Here is a 22,320-nt window from a genome sequence, read left to right as displayed (position 1 = left end):
GTAATTTAGGGAACTTTAAAAACAACGACGACGGCAACGCCAACGAAAATGTCACTTGAAAATATAACTTCGCGTTTCTTCTACTACTTTGCGATTATTCCAATTTGTCAATTTGTACAGTGTGGCCGAACTATCCGGGAACTAAATTGATAGGAATGGCGTTCAACAGTGCGTTAAGGGACTGATCTAAGTAGCGGATGGAAAAACCGTGTATAAATAAAGTTATCCTATCCTACTGTTTATTACGTCCTAGGGGGGTAGGTGGTTTTTTTAAAAAATCGAGTGTATGAAAATTTTACTCCCCACCCCCCCCCCCCCCAAAAAAAACAAAAAAAATCTTTGCCTGTCTATGTCATTACTCAACCTATTATGTGCAAGATCTTTGTCCCTCTAAAGAATAGTAGCGATATGGAGAAGTTTCTTGTCGATTTTACCAACTCTATGATTTTAAATGATGAGAAGAATAATTGCTAAATACATTTAGTTGGTACCTTTTGTATGTCTTACAATTTTACCCCCCTCCTTTTTCGTACAAGGTAAAAAATTACCCCCCCCCCCCAAAAAAAAAGAGCTCGTTTGAAAAAAATTACCCCCCTCCCCCCTAGGACGTAATAAACGATCGGTCCCTTAGTAAGGAAAGAGAATGAAAAACTCACCTTCGTGTGCTCTGACGTTCTCCACAAAACCTTGAATTTGTGTTTACAACACTAACACTGCTTACAATACAAACAATACTTACAAAACTAAATTTCTATTTGCGAAGTCGCCGTCATCGTTGCTTAAGTTCCCCAATGGCTCCCATAACACCTTGCGAACTAACGTCATGTGAGTATCATCGCATATTTCTTTATAATAAACTTGGAAATTTAAAGTTTAGAAGCTAAAAAAAAGATATTCGCAGACATGGAAAATTGAAAGTAGCCAGATACGGTTCAAAAAGTGTTTTGAAATCCAGTGAAATGACAATACATCCTTTAAATTTTATATCGAAACCAAAAGTAAAATTTGCATTTCCGGTTTGTATATCAGACTCGGCGCTTTGAGTTGTCTTGCGGAAGTAGTAAGAATACCTTAAACGTAACGCCTAAAGAACGGTATTCGTCAGGGATAAATTATAAGCAACGCCAACTCGGCAAATTTTTTTAAAACATTTTCAAAAATGGATTAAATAATAATCATTCCTTTATCTTTTCGATTGATTGCAAGTTTCCAACTCTGATCGCAGCAGTTTGTGAAGCAATAAATTACAACGTAACTAAGGCATTGCTGTTGCTCTTCTTCAACCAGCTCAAAGGTTTCGAGCTGAACACAATCAATCCGCTTGAGCGATATCCACATCATCGGATAAATAATTTTTACACATTTCAATCCCGATGTTTATTCTACCTAAACAGGTTATATTTAGTTATAAGCGAAAAGTCCGATGTTAAATTCCTATTGACTTTCGAGTTAGCGAGAATTCTAATTTGAAGACCGAGTTTTAAACCGTTGTTCGCCGAAATTATCGAAATTCTGTCGTGTATATGAGCTTTCATAAACGTTAAAATCATATTGTAAAGCTAAATAAATTACCTGAAACTCCGAAGGTTTAAAACAGCCTTTGGGTTGAGCAGCGAACGAAGAACGGTTTTGTCTACCAAGCTGTTTCATTAAGGAAATGTTTACAGCTTTAAAACTCGTTGTTCACCTTGTATCTTTCTTTTAACCGAGGGTTTTCACCTAGGAACTTACACTTTCGGGAAAAGTCTACACTTTAATATATGAAAATTTATGACGATGCGAATCGTCAGCCAATGAAAATCGAGCCAAATTTCTGAGAAACCGAAAATCATATTCCGGGAAACCTCCCTCGATACATAATTAAGTCATACGTCTGTAAACAGTACCATTAAAGGGTACAAAGTAGAATAACCTTTGTAATTTCAAAAATTACGTTATAAGTAAAGCAGGAGCCTAAATGGGTTTCTGGTTTAACTTGAAAATCCAGGCTGAACAAATACGGTGAAACTTCGTGCGACCGAGAATCTCGCTTTAGATTCCATGTTGCCGTGCGTCTGTTCAGTAAACTCACTCCAATATAACGTCAAAATGTGGTAAGAGCAAAAATGTGGCACATGAGGCGCAGGGCAAAAGTTTTAATGTCAATGACGTCATCTATACGTCTGTCCTCCACTAGATCATAAGTGAGAACCAATCAGAATGCGTGCATAACTGAGCTTATTATATAAAACAAGATAGACTACGAGCAGTCTCTTGTATAACCACGCGAGCGCGCGCGATAATTGCCTCCCGCGAGGAGACTCGACACGAGGTGGGGACCGCGAGACTCGCACGAGCAGGCAAGAAAAATTTACTTGACTCTCAAAACAACAGACTAGCAATAACTCACTGTTACCAGATATCTTTCTTGAATAAATCGGTCACCGGTTAAACGAAAACAATTTGACAACTCGCTCTCGGGTAGTCGGGTACTATCGATCTTGTAAAATAATTACCTCGAGGCCAGGCCTGCCTAAAGGCTTCGTCAATCTAATCGCCAATTATCGGCCAATAAAAACTTTAAGCTTGTGGTCTAATTGCAATTATTACGCCTGAGCGCAATTTCCAGCCATGAGCGGCGACAAGCAAGCTACAAACCCCGCTACAGCCCCCTGTGTTTGATCCCAATAAAAGCTACTGTGATCGTTTTCTTTCCCTGTACTTCAACAAGACGAACGGACTTCATGAGACACATGCCGCGCAGGTGGGCACACGGTTCGTGCATCCCGTTTCCACGTGACAGACCATTAAAGAAAAGCTTGGTCATACTTTGACAACCAAATTGAGAGAGTTTCTCAATTGATTCAGTAACCATCCAATTTTTTAGGTCTCCCTCACCTCCCCCCTTCCAAGCCTTTTTTTCCCTTCCATGCCTGACTCTCTATCCCCTAACCCACAGGGGGCGCGCCCCCTGTGGGTCAGGGAGAGGAGACGGCTGACATTTCAGACTACAAATCCTCATTATTCTTAACGATCCCCTTCGGATGTTTTAAAGGCCTTTTCTTCACGAACTGGGCCTAAAATATTTCAGCTTCAAATACAGAATATAAGAAGTAACGATAAACCAATGGTTACAAAGTAAAGTTTTGCATGTCGAAGATAGGGAACTCTGTAAAAGTGGAGATGAAATTTGTAGCATAGCTAACCTGTGAGCAAGTGTTTTCGGGTTTAATTTTTTTTCTTTTTTTTTTTTTTAGTGCAGAGAGATTTCAAATAATGTACCAATTTTCGCAAAATATATCTAGTTGTCAAATATCTTGCTAAGGAACGTAGCAAGACTTCAAATAGTCCGCTATTTTCTTAGGCAGTAAAGCTGGCGACACACCTGGCGATTTTATACGCCGATCGCGGCGAATTTGATCGCCAGCGAGCGATTTTCGCCACTAATTGATGCGGGCACACCTGGCGATTTTTTTCGCTGATCGCGACGATGTGGCACTTCAACCTTGTTCCCGGGCTCCATCGAGGAGTGTTTTGAAAAAGTCGTGATAAAATCGCCCAAACAGATTAGTTGACTTTACTGGCGATTCGCAGTGATGAGCGTAAAAAAACGTGGGAACGGGCACACTTAACGAATTTTTTTGCGGTAATCCTACAATGTGCTAATCTGGAATAAATCCTTAGGTAAGAAAAAGTCTATAATGTTGGGGCATTAGTAACCGGGTTAACTGTTCCATATCTCAAAGTGATATTGGACACCTTATGAAGTTTACACAATGGCTTATTTCCAACCGTCATAGCAGTGGGCCCAGTTGTCCAAAGCCCGATTAAGCTAATCCTGGATTAACAACAACTTCAGGTTCGAGTTTAAAAACACGATGATTAAGATTTTTCAAAAAGATTTTTGTCCCTCAGTTTTTCACGTTGACTTTACCACTTGCTTAATTAACATTATAATTTAAAAACAATTTTGAGGAGCGAGCAGAAAACCTCGGTTAACTTATAATCGTCGATTAACGTTAATTGGCTTTTGAACAACCGGGCCCATGTCGGGGAAACAGAACCCCATTTACTACACAAACAGGAGTGTTTTACTGCAAAATACACCGCTCGTAAAATTCATACGAAAATACATCCAAGGTAAGTTTGAGAAATGGAAACAAGTGTTAACCGGTAACACCACCCGATGGAAACAAATCATAATTCTACAAAAGGATCAACAACAGTTTCCATAAAAGATTAAATAACTTGTATCTTTTCCACATAAGTACTTATAGTATTTTTTATCGGTTCATCACTGAACCATATGCATGCCCCGTAACGCGTGTCATCTTCGATATAACACCGCACTCTTGCTCTAAATTCGCCAATAAAAGAAGCACGAGCTCTTCGAATGTTGTTGCTTTTAACAACGCCTATGACGAGATCCGCACATTTGGGCAAGACTTAGCGGAATCTCTCTAGCCTGCGAATCTAGCGGTAATGTCCACGCGCGGAGCAACGAGAAAATTCAAATCGCCTTTTCTCCATTCCCCTCGCGGCTTCACTGCTTGTTCGCCCAACTTTTGCCTTCGCCCAACATTCCGCAAGCTTTGCAGGCTAGAATCTCCCCAAATCATTTTTAAATACAGTTCCCTTTAATTTAGTCATGATTAAAAGTGTGACCTCTCTGGCCGTTAATTCTGTAAACTCGTGATATATTGCACGTCATGAAAATGTTTAGGGAAATTTTTGAATACACGATTTTGGTTTCTTGAACTAAAAATAATTTATACGACAATGAAAGGATAATCGTCATTGATTGATTCTTGATTTGCCAGCATGAATGTCAGAATAAAACAAAAATAACAAATGTATTTTTGTCGATGTAGTGTTTGCTATGTCACATTATTATGCACAGCAAGTGAATCAGCGCTTATTTCTGCCATGGCAAGTCTCAGTCTCTGGCCAGCACCGCCAAGTTCTGACGCGTTAGCCTGCGTTGTTCACGCGGGGTCAAAAGTTTTGTTCCTCTAGCGGCTTTTCCACTCATTGTAGCGTCTCCGCCGCCAAAACTTTTGACCCCGCGCGAACAAAACCGCCAGCAACGCAGGCCATTGAAGCGTATCCTCGGAGGTCGAATTTTCCCCCCGGGGGTTCGGTTGCAACGTCCCGCCGGATGTTTATTCCGCTCCTCAAGGTATCCACCAGACGTTGATTCGGTTCCCTGGGGAGCTTGCTAGGAAGTCCCGCTGGATATGGTTGTTCCCTGGGAGATTTGTTGAGAAGTTCCCTCCGCCGCTGTGGAATTGTTTGGACGTTTGGGTTGTCTCGCACCAAATATAGTACTGCCTACTCGGACGTTTGTACTTCCCATTAAAATCTGATTGAACATTAAATAAACTAGATTAGATTATACAAGCATTGTTTTGGAATTTCCTTATCAAAAGGCGCTATTACCTGAAGGATGTTTTTTTCTGCAACTTGCAACCCAACGCTGTTCAACGAAAGCATTGCGTTGCAAGTTGCAAACAACATGTTACAGGCTGCAACGAATCAGGCAAGTGGTAACGTTGCGAAAGGTAAAAGACTAGTCTACTTTTCCTGCAACTTGCAACGTCAATTTTAGTTTCAAGGGAAGCTGTGAGGAGGGAGAGTGACACGCGCGATTTCGGCCTCAACTCGTTTCGTAACCGGCAGCACGTTGAAAGTTACAGGAAAAATTGCCTCTCGTAATAGCACCATTTATAAGAAGGTAAGGGGGGGGGGGGGTGGGGGATAATTCTCTGCCAAAAGGGTAACAGACGTTGAGGAAGAAAGAAAGAAAATCAGTTCCTTGTCTTTTGTATTTGTATTAAGGGGAGTTTAAATTCTGATCGCTTGTTTAATAGCATAATACAAACGGTATATGGATTTTGTCATAAGCAAAAGCATTAAGAAGGCAAATAAAATCGACCAAAAAAAGAGCTAAGTTGCCCTAACGAAACATGCATAGCAAACGTTCTCATAGCTTTTTCTGTACATTAAAATAGTTTTTCGCTTCTGGGCCGCGCGAAAAGTTTTGCTCTTGTGCCAACGTTTGCTTGAATATATAAAAAAAAAAAAAAACAAACAAACATAACGTTCCTAATTTCATCGCCAGTTATTTTTCCCAGTTTTTTTTTCCAAGTTTACTAAGCTTGGTTAACCTGGGATCTGGCTCTACTTTCCTTTCCATTGTTAATCCTCCATTCCCGCGGGAAACGCGAAGTTTTAGAGAGAGATTAAAATTTGCCGAGAAAATAAGGGCGCGACTAAATTGGACCCGATCGCATGTTAAAGCTTTGTATACATCTTAACGTGAGTCTGACACAAAATCAGCCGTAATAACCAGATGATACTGAACACACTTTGAAGTGATAGGCGGTCATTGCAAAATGGCAGTCAAGGGATCATTTGTCAATGGCTGTTTGTTCGGCTTTTTTATCTTTTCTTAGGCGATTGACCAACCCACTTTTTGAGAGAGGACGGTGGGAAAGGAACATTTTATTCAAAAGGGCTATTAATAATGAAACAGTGACAACAAACACAGTACGTAATTTGTTTTCCAGGGATCTTACCGCCTTGTCGAAATCATTTGACATTCCCATGCTAAGTTCCACATCTTCCACACGAATGCCAAGTCTTTCACAAACATCTTTCCGGCAGTCTACTAAACACTGAGAGAAAACCACAACGATGAGCAAGTCTCAGTTTCAACACCAGTGCAGTCGTGCTATTTTCACAACATTATGATATAACACAGTAAAATACTGTTTTTTCCTTAAAAAATAATTTTTACACCAAGGAACCACCCTTTTTTGGAGGGGGTGGTTGGGGGCGGGGTACTTGAATTACATTCATCCAAAGTTATTTTTACTAGGTTCTCCAAAATTACACTTCTTCTGATGACCCTTTTTCCCGATAAGAAAAGTTTAAAGAAAAAGTAATCACTGGACTATCAAACTCATAGGTGACTCTACCGCTCCCCTTGATACCAGAAGGGACCTTGAGATATGAGTTAGCCTGTGTATCAAGTGTCTCCGTGAGGTCTTGCGTGTTTTTCGCTGTTTGAACGAGCAGAAACTGAGTGGTCAAACACAAAACGCAGGGGCGTAGCCAAGATTTCTAGGAGGGAAGGGGGGGGGGGGGGTTCCAAATTGGTTCCAACGAAAACAGTTGGTCTAAAATCCTTACATTACGTACGTACAAGACTTTGGCGTTTACGCTACGCAAACAGAAGACGCCTTGGTTGCCGTTGAGCGAACGTGTTTATCACTTCCTCGATATTTATGTCTCGGTGGTAATTGATGTTCATCAACGCCAGCCCAGACTCTCGCTCGCTTGACATGGTCGACCTCAGGTATGTTCTTAACCTTCTTAGTGCACTGAATGAGCGCTCACATTCAGCTGACGTCATCGCAACGTACACAAAATGCGGATTAAGGTGTGGATGTTAGGAAAGAACTCTCGATCGCATGCTGCGAGTGTCTGAACTGCACTGGTGGGAAGGTCGGCATCCTCAGTGCTCTACCACTTTCTCTTCCATCGCTGGAGCTCAATATCAACCACATGAGGAGAAGGAAGTTCATTCTCATAAAATTCCAGCGCTGCTTCAATATCAAGAGACTGCGCTAATTATAATTCCCGCGCATCGCAATTTTCTGTGAACATCCCTTCGATTTCATCTTGTTGGTCGACTGAAAGCAGCTCATGTATTAGCAAGGTATTTAATAAAATAAATTAATAATATTTAAATAAATTTTGACAAAAAAAAAATAATCTCCATTACACCACCCCCACTTTCTTGGACAATGACCTTGGCAGAAAATCTTACACCAGCGTATACAGTTGTCGTTCAACTGTGATGTTGGTGTCATGTAACTTATCCTCCTAATTATTATTTCCAATATGGCCCTCCCACCCAATCGTTACAATACATGACTGTTTACCGGTACTTACTAATACTTACAATAAAATCAGGATTATCCCCTTGACTCCAGTCAAAGTTCATCTCACCAATAGTCATTAGTCCTGTGAATTTCAAGTAAGGGCAGTGGGTGATAATGTGCTGGACAAGCTCCACACAGTGATCACTGGAACAGCCACTCTTGCCTATGAACAAACAAACATGATCATTTAAGACCATTTATTTATTTATTTATTTATTTATTTATTTACTCATTTATTTATTTATTTATTTATTTATTTATTTATTTATTTATTGATTTCTTTATTTATTTATTTATTTATTTATTTATTTATTTATTTATTTATTTATTTATTTATTTATTTATTTATTTTGTGTCCTTAGTGCTAGCGGTAAAGCACCCTTCACATTCACACTGTCACAATTACCAGCACTATCACCCACGACTTGTTCCGGTCTGGCCTCGTAGCTCAATCGGTTGAGCAATGGACGATCAGGTCGTGGGTTCGATTACAGACTTTTTTCTTTGCCCCATGCCAGTACTGGCTCGGAGCCAGACTGCATCATGACGGAAATCCAAGAAGACCTCCAAAGAGTTGAACAGTGGATGAAAAACAGCAAGCTTGTTCTAAATCTCACGAAGACCAAATGTATGCTCTTTGGTTCTAAACAGAAACTTGCAAATGCCCAGCTTCATCGATTAAGTGAGAAATTTTTGCTACCTAGGGGTCACCCTTGACGAATACCTCTAATGGAAAGGGCATGTTAGTAAAGTGTTTACCAAGGTTAACAAGCGCTTGGGTCTACTCGGCCGCATCCGATCATGTTTAACGCTTAAGGCAGCGAAATGCGTATACAACTGTCTCGTGTTACCAGTCCTGTGCTACACCGACACGGCCTGGGGTGAATTGTCTGTTGAGTGCAAGAGTAGATTGCAGCGCCTACAAAATCGAGCTGCACGTATAATTGTCAGACGAGATAGCACCAGCGCAGCTCTCAAGACGCTAGGATGGCCTAACTTAGAAGGAAAAAGAACAAATCTATCTTAGTCTACAAATGTCTTAATGATTTAGTGCCCCAGTATCTTTCTGATTGTTTTAAAAGAAACCACAGTTTCCATAGTTACAATAGACGTCGGCGTGAAGACATTCATCCTTCAAGACCCAAACTTAGCCTCGGGAAGAGAACTTTTAGATACTCCGGAGAGATTTTATTTAACTCCTTACCTGAAACATACAAACGGGCAGCGTCCTTGGAGGCTTTTAAGCGACTAATGATGAAACACGATTTTGCATAGATTTTTCTCAGTGTGTAAATGTTTTATATATTTTTTCTATCTTGTAATATTTTAGCCCAAAAGTGTTTATTAGAAACCCATATATTGTAATCTTTTTCTCAGACTACAAGCATTCATTGTAATTCATTACTTTGCTATAATGATTTTAGGTGTATACAGGGCCCCTCAGGATAACAGCCCCGTAGCTGATTGGGTCACCCAGTCTTAAATAAAGTTCACTTACTTACTTACTTTACTTAGCACTTAACATACACTTTTGTGCGGTTCATAACTACGCGTGAAAAGCAGATCTTTGCACGGGTTATTGGAATCCGAAAAGAAAATTAGGGGTAACCACGCATTCTTCAGAGATAATTAGGCTTCAATTTGGGAAAAAAAGGCCGTACATATCCATACATTATTTTATATTTTAACGCTTTTTTCAATTATTGCTGCTTAAATATCTCTGAAAAATGCGTTGTTAGGCCGCATTTTCTTTTTGGGGTTCCAATAGGCCGAAATAAGATCTGCTTTTCCTGCATAGTCATAACCGCACAAAAATACCTGACTATTAGTAGGCACCGTCCTTAAGAAATGATTAAAAACTTGAAGAGAGAAACAAAATATTTGAAAATGATTCCATAGCATAACTGCTCTAAAGTCCAATACAAGTACATGTAGTTCTAAAGTAGCAGATTCGTTGTCCAGAATCAGCAATATGGAGCTTTTGGCTGCTCCTAGTGGTTCGTTTACTCACTCATTCATGGGTTATAAACTTGCTGCAAATGGAATACTCACTTTCTTCCTGGCTGGTGTTCACTTGCACCATCACATTAAGAGGATTTGGCTTGTTCTGTTTACTCCATGAAGAGTTGAGTGTAGTTGCAAGCTTTAAACTGTCCACAGTCTCTACCATGAACAGGTTAGGCACACCTGAGTTGAGGTGAGACAAGGAGTCAGGGCTGTTGGCACATAACCTTTCACTCATTCAACAAATTTGAAGGGTGGAATTTAACAACCTGAGGTGAATGTGCACCCTTGAGAACATATCAAGCCTTGGATATCAATATTTTATTTCACAGTAACAGTCAAAATTCAAGTGCTGATAGGCTCGTAGCTATTGTCCATAAGAGTACAGACAAAAATGACATCAGATATAACGTGCTCACTTTCCATGTTATTGTAAAAAACAAATCTGCAGCAGTTTTCTATGGTTTATACTCTTATAGACCATAAAATGATGCCGTAAAATGTTCAAAACTTGGAGTCCAGTTGTAAAATGGTACATGTATGTGTATAGTACTTTAGTGGAGAGCTATTAAAGAAGCTCGACTGAAGGGCAATTTAACCCAGGTGTTAAACTGAATCCACTCGCCACTAAACTATACCATTAAAATTATTAGCAAATGTCTTTATGCATTTTTTCTTAGTGGCCACCATATTCATCATGTGTGATGTTACTAAGAAAGTGAGACAATACCACCCAGAATTCTTCTTTCTTATATTACTTTTAAAATCACAGAAGTTAAAAATTTGACAGAATTATAATTTAAGTGAGTTTAACTTTGTCTGACTAATGGCACAAAATGGTCCCAAAGATCACACATGAGAAGCCTAAGTGGTGAATTGCAGTTACCGCCAGCCAAAAATCAAACATGCAGTCATTTATTTGAGAATCATGGATTACATGTACCATTCCCCTGACCCTGGGTCAGTGTGAGCTTTGATTCCAGTTACGTCATCTGTTAACAAAGATCTAGCTTCTGTCGCAAAAGCTCTTTGGGCTTGTCACGCAATCTTTCCTCTTGTTGGGGAGGAGTAGATTCTGTGACGAGCCAAAAGAGCATCTGCAAGGGAGGCTAACAAAAAACCTTGTACCAGAAACATTTTGCCCTTCCATTTTGCTTTTGAATTCTCCATGACATTAGCATTCTAGCATGACGTTAGCTTTCAAAACCATTTTGCACAAGCAAGATGAAAACATCCGCTATCTTTTAATCATGGATTAGCACTTATCAGTTTTCAATCAATCACGTGCGGTGAGAATCAACAGCCTTAACAGGTGTGGCGTAGTTAGATGCTTACTGATGTGCTAAACGTCCTTATTTCCACACCAAATCTTGATTCTACTCCCACAGCAGTTTCTTGCTGGCTTTACAGATATTTCTGGGAATGAGGTAGACTATGAGCAGTCTCTCCTTTGCGCGGATAATAATATTTCTCAAGCAAAAGATAGACCACTCGCAGTATGGGAATGAGGGGACATGTAGTTCCTTCACTGATGACTTAAAAAACACAATGTGCAGTTCCAGAAAATGTCCATACTCCCCCCATGGAAGGTTTTTTGTTTTGCACCCCCCATCCCCCCCCCAGGAAATTCCAGTTAAGCTTCATACTTTGCTTCTAAAATTTTGACTTTTAAGACCCCCCTCCCCCTAGGAATTTCCTATGACCTTCCATGGGGTGGGTATGGATTTTTTCTGGAACTGCACAATTTTAAATTCTAGCTAAAAGCAAATTCCCACACTCAAAATGTGCAAGTCCTTACCAACAAGGTTGTTGCATTTGTTGGTCTGTAAATGACCAATAAAATGCCATCTCACGTCCTTAAGTTCCTTAACCTAAAAGAAAAAATACAGATGATCACAGAAGAAAGGCTCAGTCTGCCCATAAGCAACACATGTGCAGTTCAGATCGAAGGCGCTTTTTGTTGTTTTAGCTCACTGGTCCACCAGAGTTTTTGCATGTGACCTTGAATTCCTTCAGGAAATGTTGCTCCACTGTTTTATCCACTGCTTCATGCACTTCATTTTGAGTTAAAAACGGCAATCTTGCTCATAATCATAGGTTTTCATTGCAAACAAAGTGCAAAGCAGCGTTTCCTGAAGAAATTCAAGGCCACAAACAAAATCTTTGATAAATCTGAGATATAACAACAAAAAGTGATCTAAAATGCACATAGGTTGGTTTAATGCTCTGAGCCCTTCAAATACAAATATCCAGTGTAGATGTAAATATTAAAGAGCAAATAAATGAAACCACTGAGTTTAAATCTGATTTCTTGTGACAACCGCCAGAACAGCTCATCACAACTAAGAAAGAAGAATCAAAAACAAGAATAATGCGGAAACAAAACATACCTTTGGATCATTGGATTTTTCTATCAGTTCCTGAACCTTAAAAATATGAATTGAAAAGATTATTACACATACTTCTCAAAGCGATTTAAAATAATTTATAAAGAGAAGACAAAGCAAATGACTACCATGAAGGAGGTTTGGAAATGTAATCTCAATTTTATTATCATAAAATTTGGTGAAGTTTTGCTTTGAATTTCTCCAAGAATTATCTGACATTGGTTTGAAAAGCTACATCAAACATTCAAAAGAGTGTTTCACCTGATTTCCAAACACCCAAATAATATATTTTGATAAAAAGATTTGGCTGCACCTCATTTTTTTCAACCCACTTCTCAGTGTTCGGATATCCGATGAAACACTCTGACTTTCAGTGTTTGATATGTTACTTAACAATTATTCCACGAGCGCGCGTTGGATATGAGATGATAGATAGCCAACGAGGCGCGTAGCGCCGAGTTGGCTATAATCATCTCATATCCAACAAGCGCAAGTGGAATAATTGTTTTATTAAAAACAATCAAGAAATATTGCTAGATCTTACTGATTTCGCTGTGCAAGAATAACCAGCAGACAATTTAATGGTCGCTATTTCTCCGCCATGGTATAATTGCTCATATACCATGGCCGCTAAGCCAATCAAATCCCTCGAATTGCATTATACAATGATTCAGTTTTTAATAATTATAAATATAACATGATCTCTCTACCTATCCATTTTTCTTTGCCTATATGAGAACATTACATAACTGAGAGTATTTCTCATCAGTTGTTGGTAGTCAAGCACAAGCAAGAACGTTTAAAACAATATTATTATAGATAGTATTGTATTGTATTTAAAAAGTATTTAGGGTGTATCTTATTAAAGATAGCTGTAAAAGTCAAGCCCATGTTACCCAAAGGTGACCAGCATCTAATAATGATAATAATAATAATAATAATAATAATAATAATTATGTGTTATTTATTAATTTATATTGCGCTTTTTAACATGCGATGATCAAAAGTGCACTACAATATTAGAATATACTAATTTAGTAAATATGGACATAAACTAAATTTAACAATAATAAAGTAATTAGGTGTTAAAGGCTAAAAGCTAACTTAAAAAGATATGTTTTAAGACAAGATTTAAAAGTTAAAATAGAACCTAACTTCACTTTGCATCACTGCTTGAGCAAACATTCAAACCATAGTAACAAAGGAAATGTTTACTGAAGACTGTGTTATTATTATTATTATTATTATTATTATTATTATTATTATTATTATTATTATTATTATTATTACTATTATTATTATTATTATTGTTACTATTTGTTTTTTTGCTCCAAAGTAGCTGAATTTTAACATGTGACTTTCCATTCAATGGAAAAGCATTGCTCTATTTGCTGTATGTTTTTTTAAACACTTTGCTGTCATTGGTAATCTACGTTTCTGGCAAACGTTCCTCCTGTCCTTTGCCTCCTTTTTTGATAATAAAGACAGCACTTTAGCTTGATTTTTATTGCCAAACTAATTCTTCAAAGTATACCATAAGAAATATATGGAAAATAGTAAAGAGAATCTACATGTTGATATTAATTGGGCTTATTTGAAGGGTCACTTGTAAGAATGTGCATAAGCCAGTTATCATCTTACATAGTTTTCTCCAAAATGTCGTTGCCCGTGCTGATAAGCTTCAATAATACACTCTAAAGGCTTTAATTTGCTGACAGCAACAAGACGAGGCACAGTGTTAGGTAATTCCTACAAATAAAAGCAAACATTTTTACATACAGAGTCACTTTAAAATGTTATGACTTTAATGCAGTTAAATGCAATTTAACTAAGTTAACAACAAAGAAAAGCTGGCATTCATTGGGCCGTCAGCGGCTCTTGGTAGGTACACTGTAGCACATGCGCAGAGCACCGCGTTGTGGTTGTGTTAAAGCATGGCAGTGCGTAGCGGACTTTGTGGAGTATCTGGTTGGTTAATCTCGGTTTTTCCCCTTTCCCCCTCTCTTCGTGTCTCCCCTTTTCCACTGCTTACGCAGTGTGATGGGTGTCCAGATGACTGGGTGTGGGGGCTCATGGCGGGGTTACAGGGATTGCCAGCCATGGGAGCGTGTTACTGTTTAGGGGCCGGCTGGTCACAGTGGAGGCTCCTGGGACTTCCCGGGCACCCTTCCTCCACTCAGCTTAATGCAGTTGTTAACTACTAATTTACATATGAATGGCCACATTAATTATGTACTTGTCAGTACAGAGGATAAATTTGAACCACAACATATACATGAAATAATTTTTAGTAGGAGAGGGATTGGGCTTTACCACTGTGTATCCTCGTATCCAGGCTATTCAAGGGTGTTTCTTCCAAGTGGCAGTATATTATGCAGTTACCCATCTTAAACAGGCCTTCCAAGGGGTAGAAATGACTAGCAACACGGTTCCGAAAAATGGTGGCAATCTTCTTGCAAAAATACCGACAACCAACTGGAACTGACTAAAAAAAGTGTGACAGTTTGTGACAGCGGAAGTTTGTTTTTAATTAAGTGAAAGCAACATCTGTTCACTCACATTTTCTGTATCATTTTGACAGCAAGAAGAGCAGGTCTTGGCCAATATTGCTTATTTCTTTAGATCTTGGCCATTCCTTACATAGTCTTCACTGTTTTCTTTCCATTGATTCATGCTCACGCTCAATCACATAAGTGTAAATTGTGTCACTGTACCTTTTGTTTACACTACAGGCATTAAAAGCCTAGATTTAGTCCATTTTCTGTTTGAAACAAGTAAATTCTTACTGGATCGTACTTGTTTTGAATTACAAAAAAAATATCAAGAAATTCATGCACTGAAAGCAATATTTATGCATTCAGATAGTTTCATGAAAAATGCAATGTCGACATTTGTCCCTAAACAAACAGGTTAATTGCATACTGTCAAACACTTATATCATGAGCCTGTGGCTCGGGGGACTGGGAGACCACCCCCTGTGTATTTGACACTAAATAAATTACTTACTTACTTACTTACTGTATGGCCTTATTAAATTACAGAAGACCTAATTTGAGTTCTAATTATTATGGTATTATGTTCACTTATCTGCTAGATAATGAGGGTACGATTGCAGCAAAGCAGAGAAAATAAAAACATATGTATGTATAAGAGTATGCATTATGCTGCGTGATGTTATTGATTGTGAAATCAATAGTTTCTTTGTTGTAGGCTTCTTACATGTTATGTAAGACTTAATAATAATATTATATTGCAATGTAAATTAATTGTTTGGACTTATTCTACGTGCTATGCCTTAACACATTTATAGGTAGTACTAGAAATTCAATTCACTAAGCAAACCAATAAATTAAGTTAACTGTGGGTTGTGTTTAAGTTTAATATATTAGGTCCTCAAGTTTGACCTACATGAGTATAATTTGCTTGCATTTTCAGTGTATCGTTTTAACATTAACAACAAGTACTTAATTCTTTGATTCTACACTTACACTTGACCGCTTAGCTGTTGCGTCTGTAACTCGAGAAATAACACTCCGAAGAGCGACTCCAATTCCGTCCATGGACAAGATTGAAAATCGCTTCATTCATGAGCTAAACAACCCACTTGGCCTCACTTGGCCGCCATTGAAGGAATCCCAGCGCGCATTGAAGGTCAGCGGTCATGGTTACCAAGGCGTCTTAGCAACAAGAGAAACAAAACTTAACAAGTTACGCTTTACAGCCGTCTGCAACTCTCAGCGATGTAACGATAAAGCCTTAGGTCGAATTCTTTGAACAAGCAACATGGCAAAAGGACGAAGATTTGTTCCATCGAAGGAGAAAGAAGGAAATTGGGTGAGTGAGTTGTGAGTTGATTTTTGAAAGACTTGAAATGAACAACGCGTCTCGACAACGCGTCTCGTAAGTCAATTCCATTCAAGTGTATCTTTCTGAGAAGTTCATTGATATATGCAAAGATACGGAAATGCTTCAAGTATGAATCAGTTAAGGATAGAAGCGAGATATCGTTTTAATCAGTAAAGGAAATCGGAGAAAGAATTTCGATCAAATTGACCTTGCCTGTGCCGTGACTGAAGCAGCAAGCTACGACCGTCCCCATTTTACAAAAGCTTTTTAGATCCGCGAATGTTGGTTAGTTAATATTTACTAACATCGAAGTCAATCAGTAAAAGCGAGTGTTCTCGTTTGTTGAAAAAACATTTTTAAATGGTCGATCTATAGTCAAGCTTGACCAAGCTTGCAAGAAAAATCCATTCGTGTTTCTTTCCATGGCTCTGTTAATTACGAAGACAACGTCCCTATTATGGAAACAAAAGGCAATAAGAGCGTTTTGTTTTTATGGAAATCCTTGGAGAACAGAAGGCCCGACAATAGAGCAGATGTTTTGTCTTTGACTAACAATAACAGTAGCTTGAGTAAATAAATTTTTCAAAATGATGGAAACTATTTACTCCTTGACAAACGAAGCTAACTGAGAATACAACAGAGAATAGACAAATAGAAATTCCAACCCTAACCTGCTAACCGTTTGAATTTGCTTACCAAAAATGGGTATTTTTCCCTCAATGTGGATTGATGAAAAAGCTGGACACCTGTACCTGGAGAGAATTTAGGACAATTTTCTCCTGTTGTTAATTTTTTTGGTTATTTTCTTTAAACAGGCCAAACTTTTTTCCGCTATGATACGTCGCGTTATGCACAGGTTGCACTGAAAAAGAAAATGCCTTTTGCAGCATATGTATGCGCACAGGTTTTAGAACACCACGTCCTTCCGAGAATCCAACTGAGAAACCTCATAGTCAAAGATTCTCAATACTTTTTGGATTAACTGCGCAACCGAAAATGCGCGACATTTGTCCGTTGCTCAGTACTACTAGCAATTTTTTCATGCAATTTGAGGCGCAATTATTAAAGAAGGTTCTTGGCGCTGAAACCTTCTTCGTGAGCCTTCATCACGGGTCATAACACTGAGTTTTGCGTTTTTAGATCAGAATTGTACTTACTTTTGAATAGCTTCACTCGAAATGCTCCATAAACTCCTAAAGAAACGGGAGAACAAGTGATTTTCTCAAGGCGAGAGCAAACTATAATGGGTTTTAAGCGATTTTTCTAAGACACAAAGTTAGCGGAACTTCCATTTCCCTCCTGATCATGCGTACCCAAAGGCACTATTCTGTTAGCTTTAGAAACTTTCATTTGTTGTTAGTATCTGTCAAACCCGAAGGGCTATAATGAGATGTGCCGAATGTGCCGCCGTTGCTGAATTATTTTCTGTTCTCAATACAACTGTTTGTGAGTAAAAGTCCAAATCGTGAATCGAGCATATCAAGCCACACTGATCACGCTGTGGTTTGTCTGCAACTTATCCTTGCGGTCAGCCCAGTTGCTCGAAGCATGGTTAGCGCTAACCCGGGATAAATACCACGACAACCTATAGGTTTTAATACCTCTTAACCAATGGTTAGCGCTAACCATGCTTCGAGCAACTCAGCCCAGGCGTTCTTTTTTTCGGGGAGCGCGAAAGTGTGGCAGCGCGAGAGTTGGCTTTCGCGTTCCCCGAAAAAAAGAACGCATGATCGCAGGTTACTTATCCTCAGCTGACTCTCTTCTCCTCCGGCTGTTGTCTCTGGACACTTCAATTTCATAGTTGCGTAAGTGGAACTTCACCGCCGGCACATGTTGGCCATATGACTCAGAGCGCGTAACGTAACGTATGGTTACGTGCCCTACAACTACTAAATCATTTAGCTTAGTGTGTGGTGCTTTCCACTGATGTGAATTTCTCTCGTTGATCTTCTTTATTTCAGTTTTGTACACGAGGTTGGCCGAGGAGGCTTGACGACTCCAAACCACCCGAGAAGAGTATACCATCTCCACCCAGGAGGTTTGACGACAAGCACGAGGTGAATATATTCATCCATTCCAACAAAAACGTTTCTTGTGCGTTTCATAGACTGAAAAACAGTCGTATTTTTTCGTTAGCCTGTCATTCGGATGCGCGCTCGGTCTTCACACGCTTGTGATAAGCGGAAAGATAAACAGAAAAAACCCTGGCTGTTTTGCAATCTACTAGACGCTTCATCAACCTTTCGTTCTCTTAAAACTCGTTCAGTTCTAGGCCCAGAGTTAAAAAGGATTATGCAGTCCATGTATTGTTGTCAAGTCTTTAGACAAGCTGTGTAAACGGTGACCGTTCTTTGACAAATGGTTAAAAACTGGTGTACGGGTAACGCCATGGTAGCCTATAAAGCTATACGTAGCGGGCGCATGTCAGTCCCTCCCTCGCTCGCCCCGCTCTTTCTCGCGTCCAGGTTTTAATAATCATCATTAGTATAAATCTACTAGCGTTCTATTATGAATGCCGTTCACTGATTGGCTACGCTACCCGCTATCTATTCTGTGATAGATAGTGAGTAGCAGTTGTCAACAAAATTCAGCCCGCTTCTTCACGTTTTCGAAGTGTCTGTGAGGAGGGTTTGGATAATTTACTTGTTAAGTTTTGAACGACTAGTAGATTTTTACTAAAACAATTAAATTATTCGCTCTCGATTTCCATGCGTGATAGAAATCTCGAGCTCATAATATAATGCTCTATTACGGATGCCGTTCTCTGATTGGCTACGCTACTCGCTATCTATTCTGTGATAGATAGCGACTACTGAGCGGTTTTGAACAAAATGGCGGCCGGTTACTCGCGTTTTCGAAGTGTCTGCGATGAGGATATAGATAATTTACTTGTTTAGTTTTGAACGACTAGGAGATTTATACTAAAACAATTAGATTATTCGCTCGAGATTTCTATGCGTGATAGCTGATTCGGGCTGTGCCCTCATCAGCTATCACGCGATAGAAATCTCGAGCTCGTAATCTTTAAATCGGCTTAAATATACATGCTATGCTACGCAGGCTAACGCCATGGCTGCGAAAAGAAGTGTACATTTGATACATTGACAGTTCCGGCATTACTTTTTTTTTTTTTTTGGAAACGATTGCGTTAAAGTCTCTCTGTTTCTAGTGGGTTTATTATCCAGACAAACGAAATTCAGGCCAAACCAACCAAAATGGAGGTGTCTCCGAGTGCTTTGGGAGATTTCGCTGGAACCTCAAAAGCAACGGGAAATTAGTAGCGAAAACCGGCTGTAATTTGTCGGTTTGATTAGAATAACTGCGGGCCGTGCGCTTTTCTACAGCAAGTGTACTAAACTTGATGTATTATTGTTTTCAGGTTCCATTCCAGAGATTCTCCTTTTCTAGCCACGATAACAGACACGCATTTCAAGATCAGGGAGAATATTTTGGAAATGTAAGCCAACCTTGAATATTTTACCCGAAGGACCTCAGTTAGCCCAAAGCGGCTAAGTGAGCCGCTCTGTCGATAGAAACTTCTCCTAGTTCTTTCTTCCCTTTGAAGAAAATAGGAGACGTCAGCGTGCAGGCTACTCTGTCAGACGACAGCCTAGCTACCACTCGGTGTGCCAGCCTTAATATACTTTTTGCTGTAATGTTGTGATACGCGGCAAGCCCTGCAGCACTTTGCAATTGAGATTTTGCCTTAAAGAGCCCACCTATGTCCACAAATGCAGGCAATGGCGAATTTGTCGGCAACCACTAGCTGCTGCGCATGACGTGTGCGGAGTCTGAAGCCCCCCCCCCCCTCCCCCAGTTGTTGGAAAGTTTAGCCATCTCAACTAACAGTCTCCTTAACGTTTTTCAGCTATCAAGCAATTTCTCAGCCGACAGTTAAAATTTTGGCCAATTTCGGTTATCAGTTAACACCATGCAGACTCTCTTCCATGGGTTTGGACCCGTGCTTGGGGTAATTCAAGAGCCGGCTCTTTCTAAATCGCTTCTTGTGTCTGCACCTCATATTTTATGGGACAAAACGAGCGTACGCTCGCATGGAAACTGGCGAGGATCACAATAAAAGTTTTTCAAAAGGGTGCTCATATTTTCGAGCTGTTCCATTAAAATTATACTTTTAATGGGTAAGGACCTAATTTTTCCTGACTGTAAATGCGTCTCATGATATCCGTGCGACCGAATAGCATGCGGTGGAAGATGTCGAACGTATCCTGGTATACTTGTGTTGGCAAAACTCATCAAAATTTGGCCGCGTTGATCTTTCTCAAGGCTTTCTGTTTATCATCAGTTAATTCTTCTCTATTTCCAGGGTCTTGGACGTCGAACTTTTCCCGATCGATGCCAACACTACTCCAACAATCTGATCACGTGGAGCGCGGATAGTGACGCCCGCTCGTGCTACATGGCTTCATATCAAGGAGCCCCGGGGGCAGATAACAACCGGTATAGACGTTTCCCAAGGGTACACCCTGAAGCTAAACCCAGTTCAGCCCCGCTAGCAACGACAACGACCAAATGGTTCCAGCGACCGGATGTCCCTTATAAAACCCCTCTTCATGTGATGGCCATCACGCAAGAACCCTTCTTGTCTCCTAACAAATGGGTGTATTCTTATAGACCGATATGGCGCTAGAAACGTTCACGGATTCTTGCTTTGGTTATTTTTTGTGAATACAGTTTGTCGCAATTGATTCAGCATTGCATGCAGCAACTGATTGCTTTACAGATGATACTGTGATTATAGGAGATAATCACTACGCATGGAACCAAAGTCATCGAAAAAGACGTTGCCTTATTTAACTCCAGCAAGACTAGTGTTGAGTTTGAATTTGTTTGACATTTTGACTTGGATGATAACGTTTTTAGTATTTAATTCACATCGATGCAGTTTCTGAAATGAAAATAAGGATGTCCCAACTCATTCAACTTAAAACAGAAACGAAGATTGGTCAACATATTGAATTTATTTAATAGAAGTTAACAGTTTCATTGTGTTTCATTGAGTAAAACTAGCCGAGAGAAAAGTATGAAAGTATGAATAATAAAAGTCAGATCAAAGTTACACTGAAAAGTCAAATTTATCACGACTATCAAATGTGTGTGAGGATTTTTGTTGCTGTTTTTTTTGTTTGTTTGTTTGTTTTTTTGATAGTGCAGCATGCCCGACGATCACTTCAAAAGCCTAAATCCTTGCTTTGGTTTAACGTTGTTGCGTACGATTTAAAGTGCCCCTAACCCTTCAATTTGTTTTCTTTTGGTAGATTTCCATATCTTTCAAGAACTCATTTTCGAAAAAAATTTTGAGAAATATTGAATCCATTTTTTTTTTTTTACGAGCGCTAGAAGTGAAGGCAGTCTTGTCGATATTTTCACCCATCGTTCGCATTAGTCCCCCATTCGGCCAAATGTGTCAAAATATGGAGCGTGACGTAAGAAAAGGACATCGTGCAAAATAACAACTAGATTATGAACACGAAAGTTCTATCGTGTGACAGGTTATGAGGGCGCAGTCCGAATCAGACACATCATCGCGCAGAATGCCTGGACATCATTAATTATTCATAGTCATCGAAGCGGCAAATTTGAATGCGAGCGCGCTTTGAATAGCCCAGAATTAGAAGAGAAAGGGCCCAAACTGGTCAAGTAGAGCTAGTAAAACATGCTTTTCCGCTTTTCAGAAGTTGTAATCTTATCTTTGACGCACGGCTTTTTGGAAAGCAATGACGTATGAACACTTTAAGCCTTAAACGAAGGAATATAAGGAAGTATAAAGACTTTTTTTAAACTCGAAAATTCGGAAAAATTGGTCGTTTTCAGTATGGACGCCACTTTTGACAGCGATTTTCTGAACATTTTCACCAGCTTTCATATTTTGACGCGCGGTAAAAGAAAGATGGGGCCTTTCTAGAACAGAATCCGTTTTAATTTTTAAAATCGATAAACGAGAACCACTGTTCTTTTCGACTTGAAGACTGCTAGTTGCTGCTGACTTTGAAAATGGCGCACTTTGGGCGAGTGGGCTATTGTTTTAAGTCCACGACTGAATAACAATGGTTGTCAAGACTGACACAATGTCCATTCAAGAAAATCACTCAATTGTAAAATGGTACAGAGAAGCCGCGAACTTTTAAACTGATCGC

The 22,320-nt window shown here is 39.4% G+C and overlaps 3 protein-coding genes across 5 annotated transcripts in view; 1 reads left to right on the top strand and 2 right to left on the bottom strand.

Annotated features, from left to right (window-relative positions):
- Positions 1–1,727, bottom strand: part of LOC146465761 (NFX1-type zinc finger-containing protein 1-like) — a 28,059-nt gene extending 26,332 nt beyond the window's left edge. For all 3 annotated transcript variants that reach the window (XR_014868191.1, XR_014868192.1, XM_085128161.1), the window contains exon 1: positions 1,573–1,727. The gene's annotated coding sequence lies outside the window, so the exon portion shown is untranslated. The remainder of the gene's footprint in view (positions 1–1,572) is intronic.
- A 2,341-nt stretch (positions 1,728–4,068) lies between these two features.
- On the bottom strand, positions 4,069–15,959 carry LOC146465760 (pyridoxal phosphate homeostasis protein-like). Its single transcript, XM_085128244.1, has 8 exons — positions 15,808–15,959; positions 13,961–14,068; positions 12,323–12,358; positions 11,731–11,803; positions 9,981–10,115; positions 7,949–8,091; positions 6,558–6,656; positions 4,069–5,341 (listed from the first exon to the last, which is right to left on the bottom strand). Exons 1-8 carry the CDS (start codon positions 15,901–15,903, stop codon positions 5,198–5,200), a joined length of 834 nt encoding a protein of 277 aa, XP_084984370.1. The 5' UTR covers positions 15,904–15,959; the 3' UTR covers positions 4,069–5,197.
- A 51-nt stretch (positions 15,960–16,010) lies between these two features.
- LOC146465759 (testis-expressed protein 36-like) lies at positions 16,011–21,242 on the top strand. The gene is made up of 4 exons (XM_085128256.1): positions 16,011–16,153; positions 18,127–18,222; positions 19,545–19,622; positions 20,490–21,242. Exons 1-4 carry the CDS (start codon positions 16,103–16,105, stop codon positions 20,811–20,813), a joined length of 549 nt encoding a protein of 182 aa, XP_084984382.1. The 5' UTR covers positions 16,011–16,102; the 3' UTR covers positions 20,814–21,242.
- The last annotated feature ends 1,078 nt before the right edge of the window (positions 21,243–22,320 follow it).

This window comes from Pavona decussata, unplaced genomic scaffold (genome assembly GCF_977016875.1).
Source record: "Pavona decussata unplaced genomic scaffold, jaPavDecu1.1 SCAFFOLD_155, whole genome shotgun sequence".
Classification (NCBI taxonomy): Eukaryota; Metazoa; Cnidaria; class Anthozoa; order Scleractinia; family Agariciidae; genus Pavona; species Pavona decussata.
This window is presented reverse-complemented; position numbering and strand designations above follow the sequence as displayed.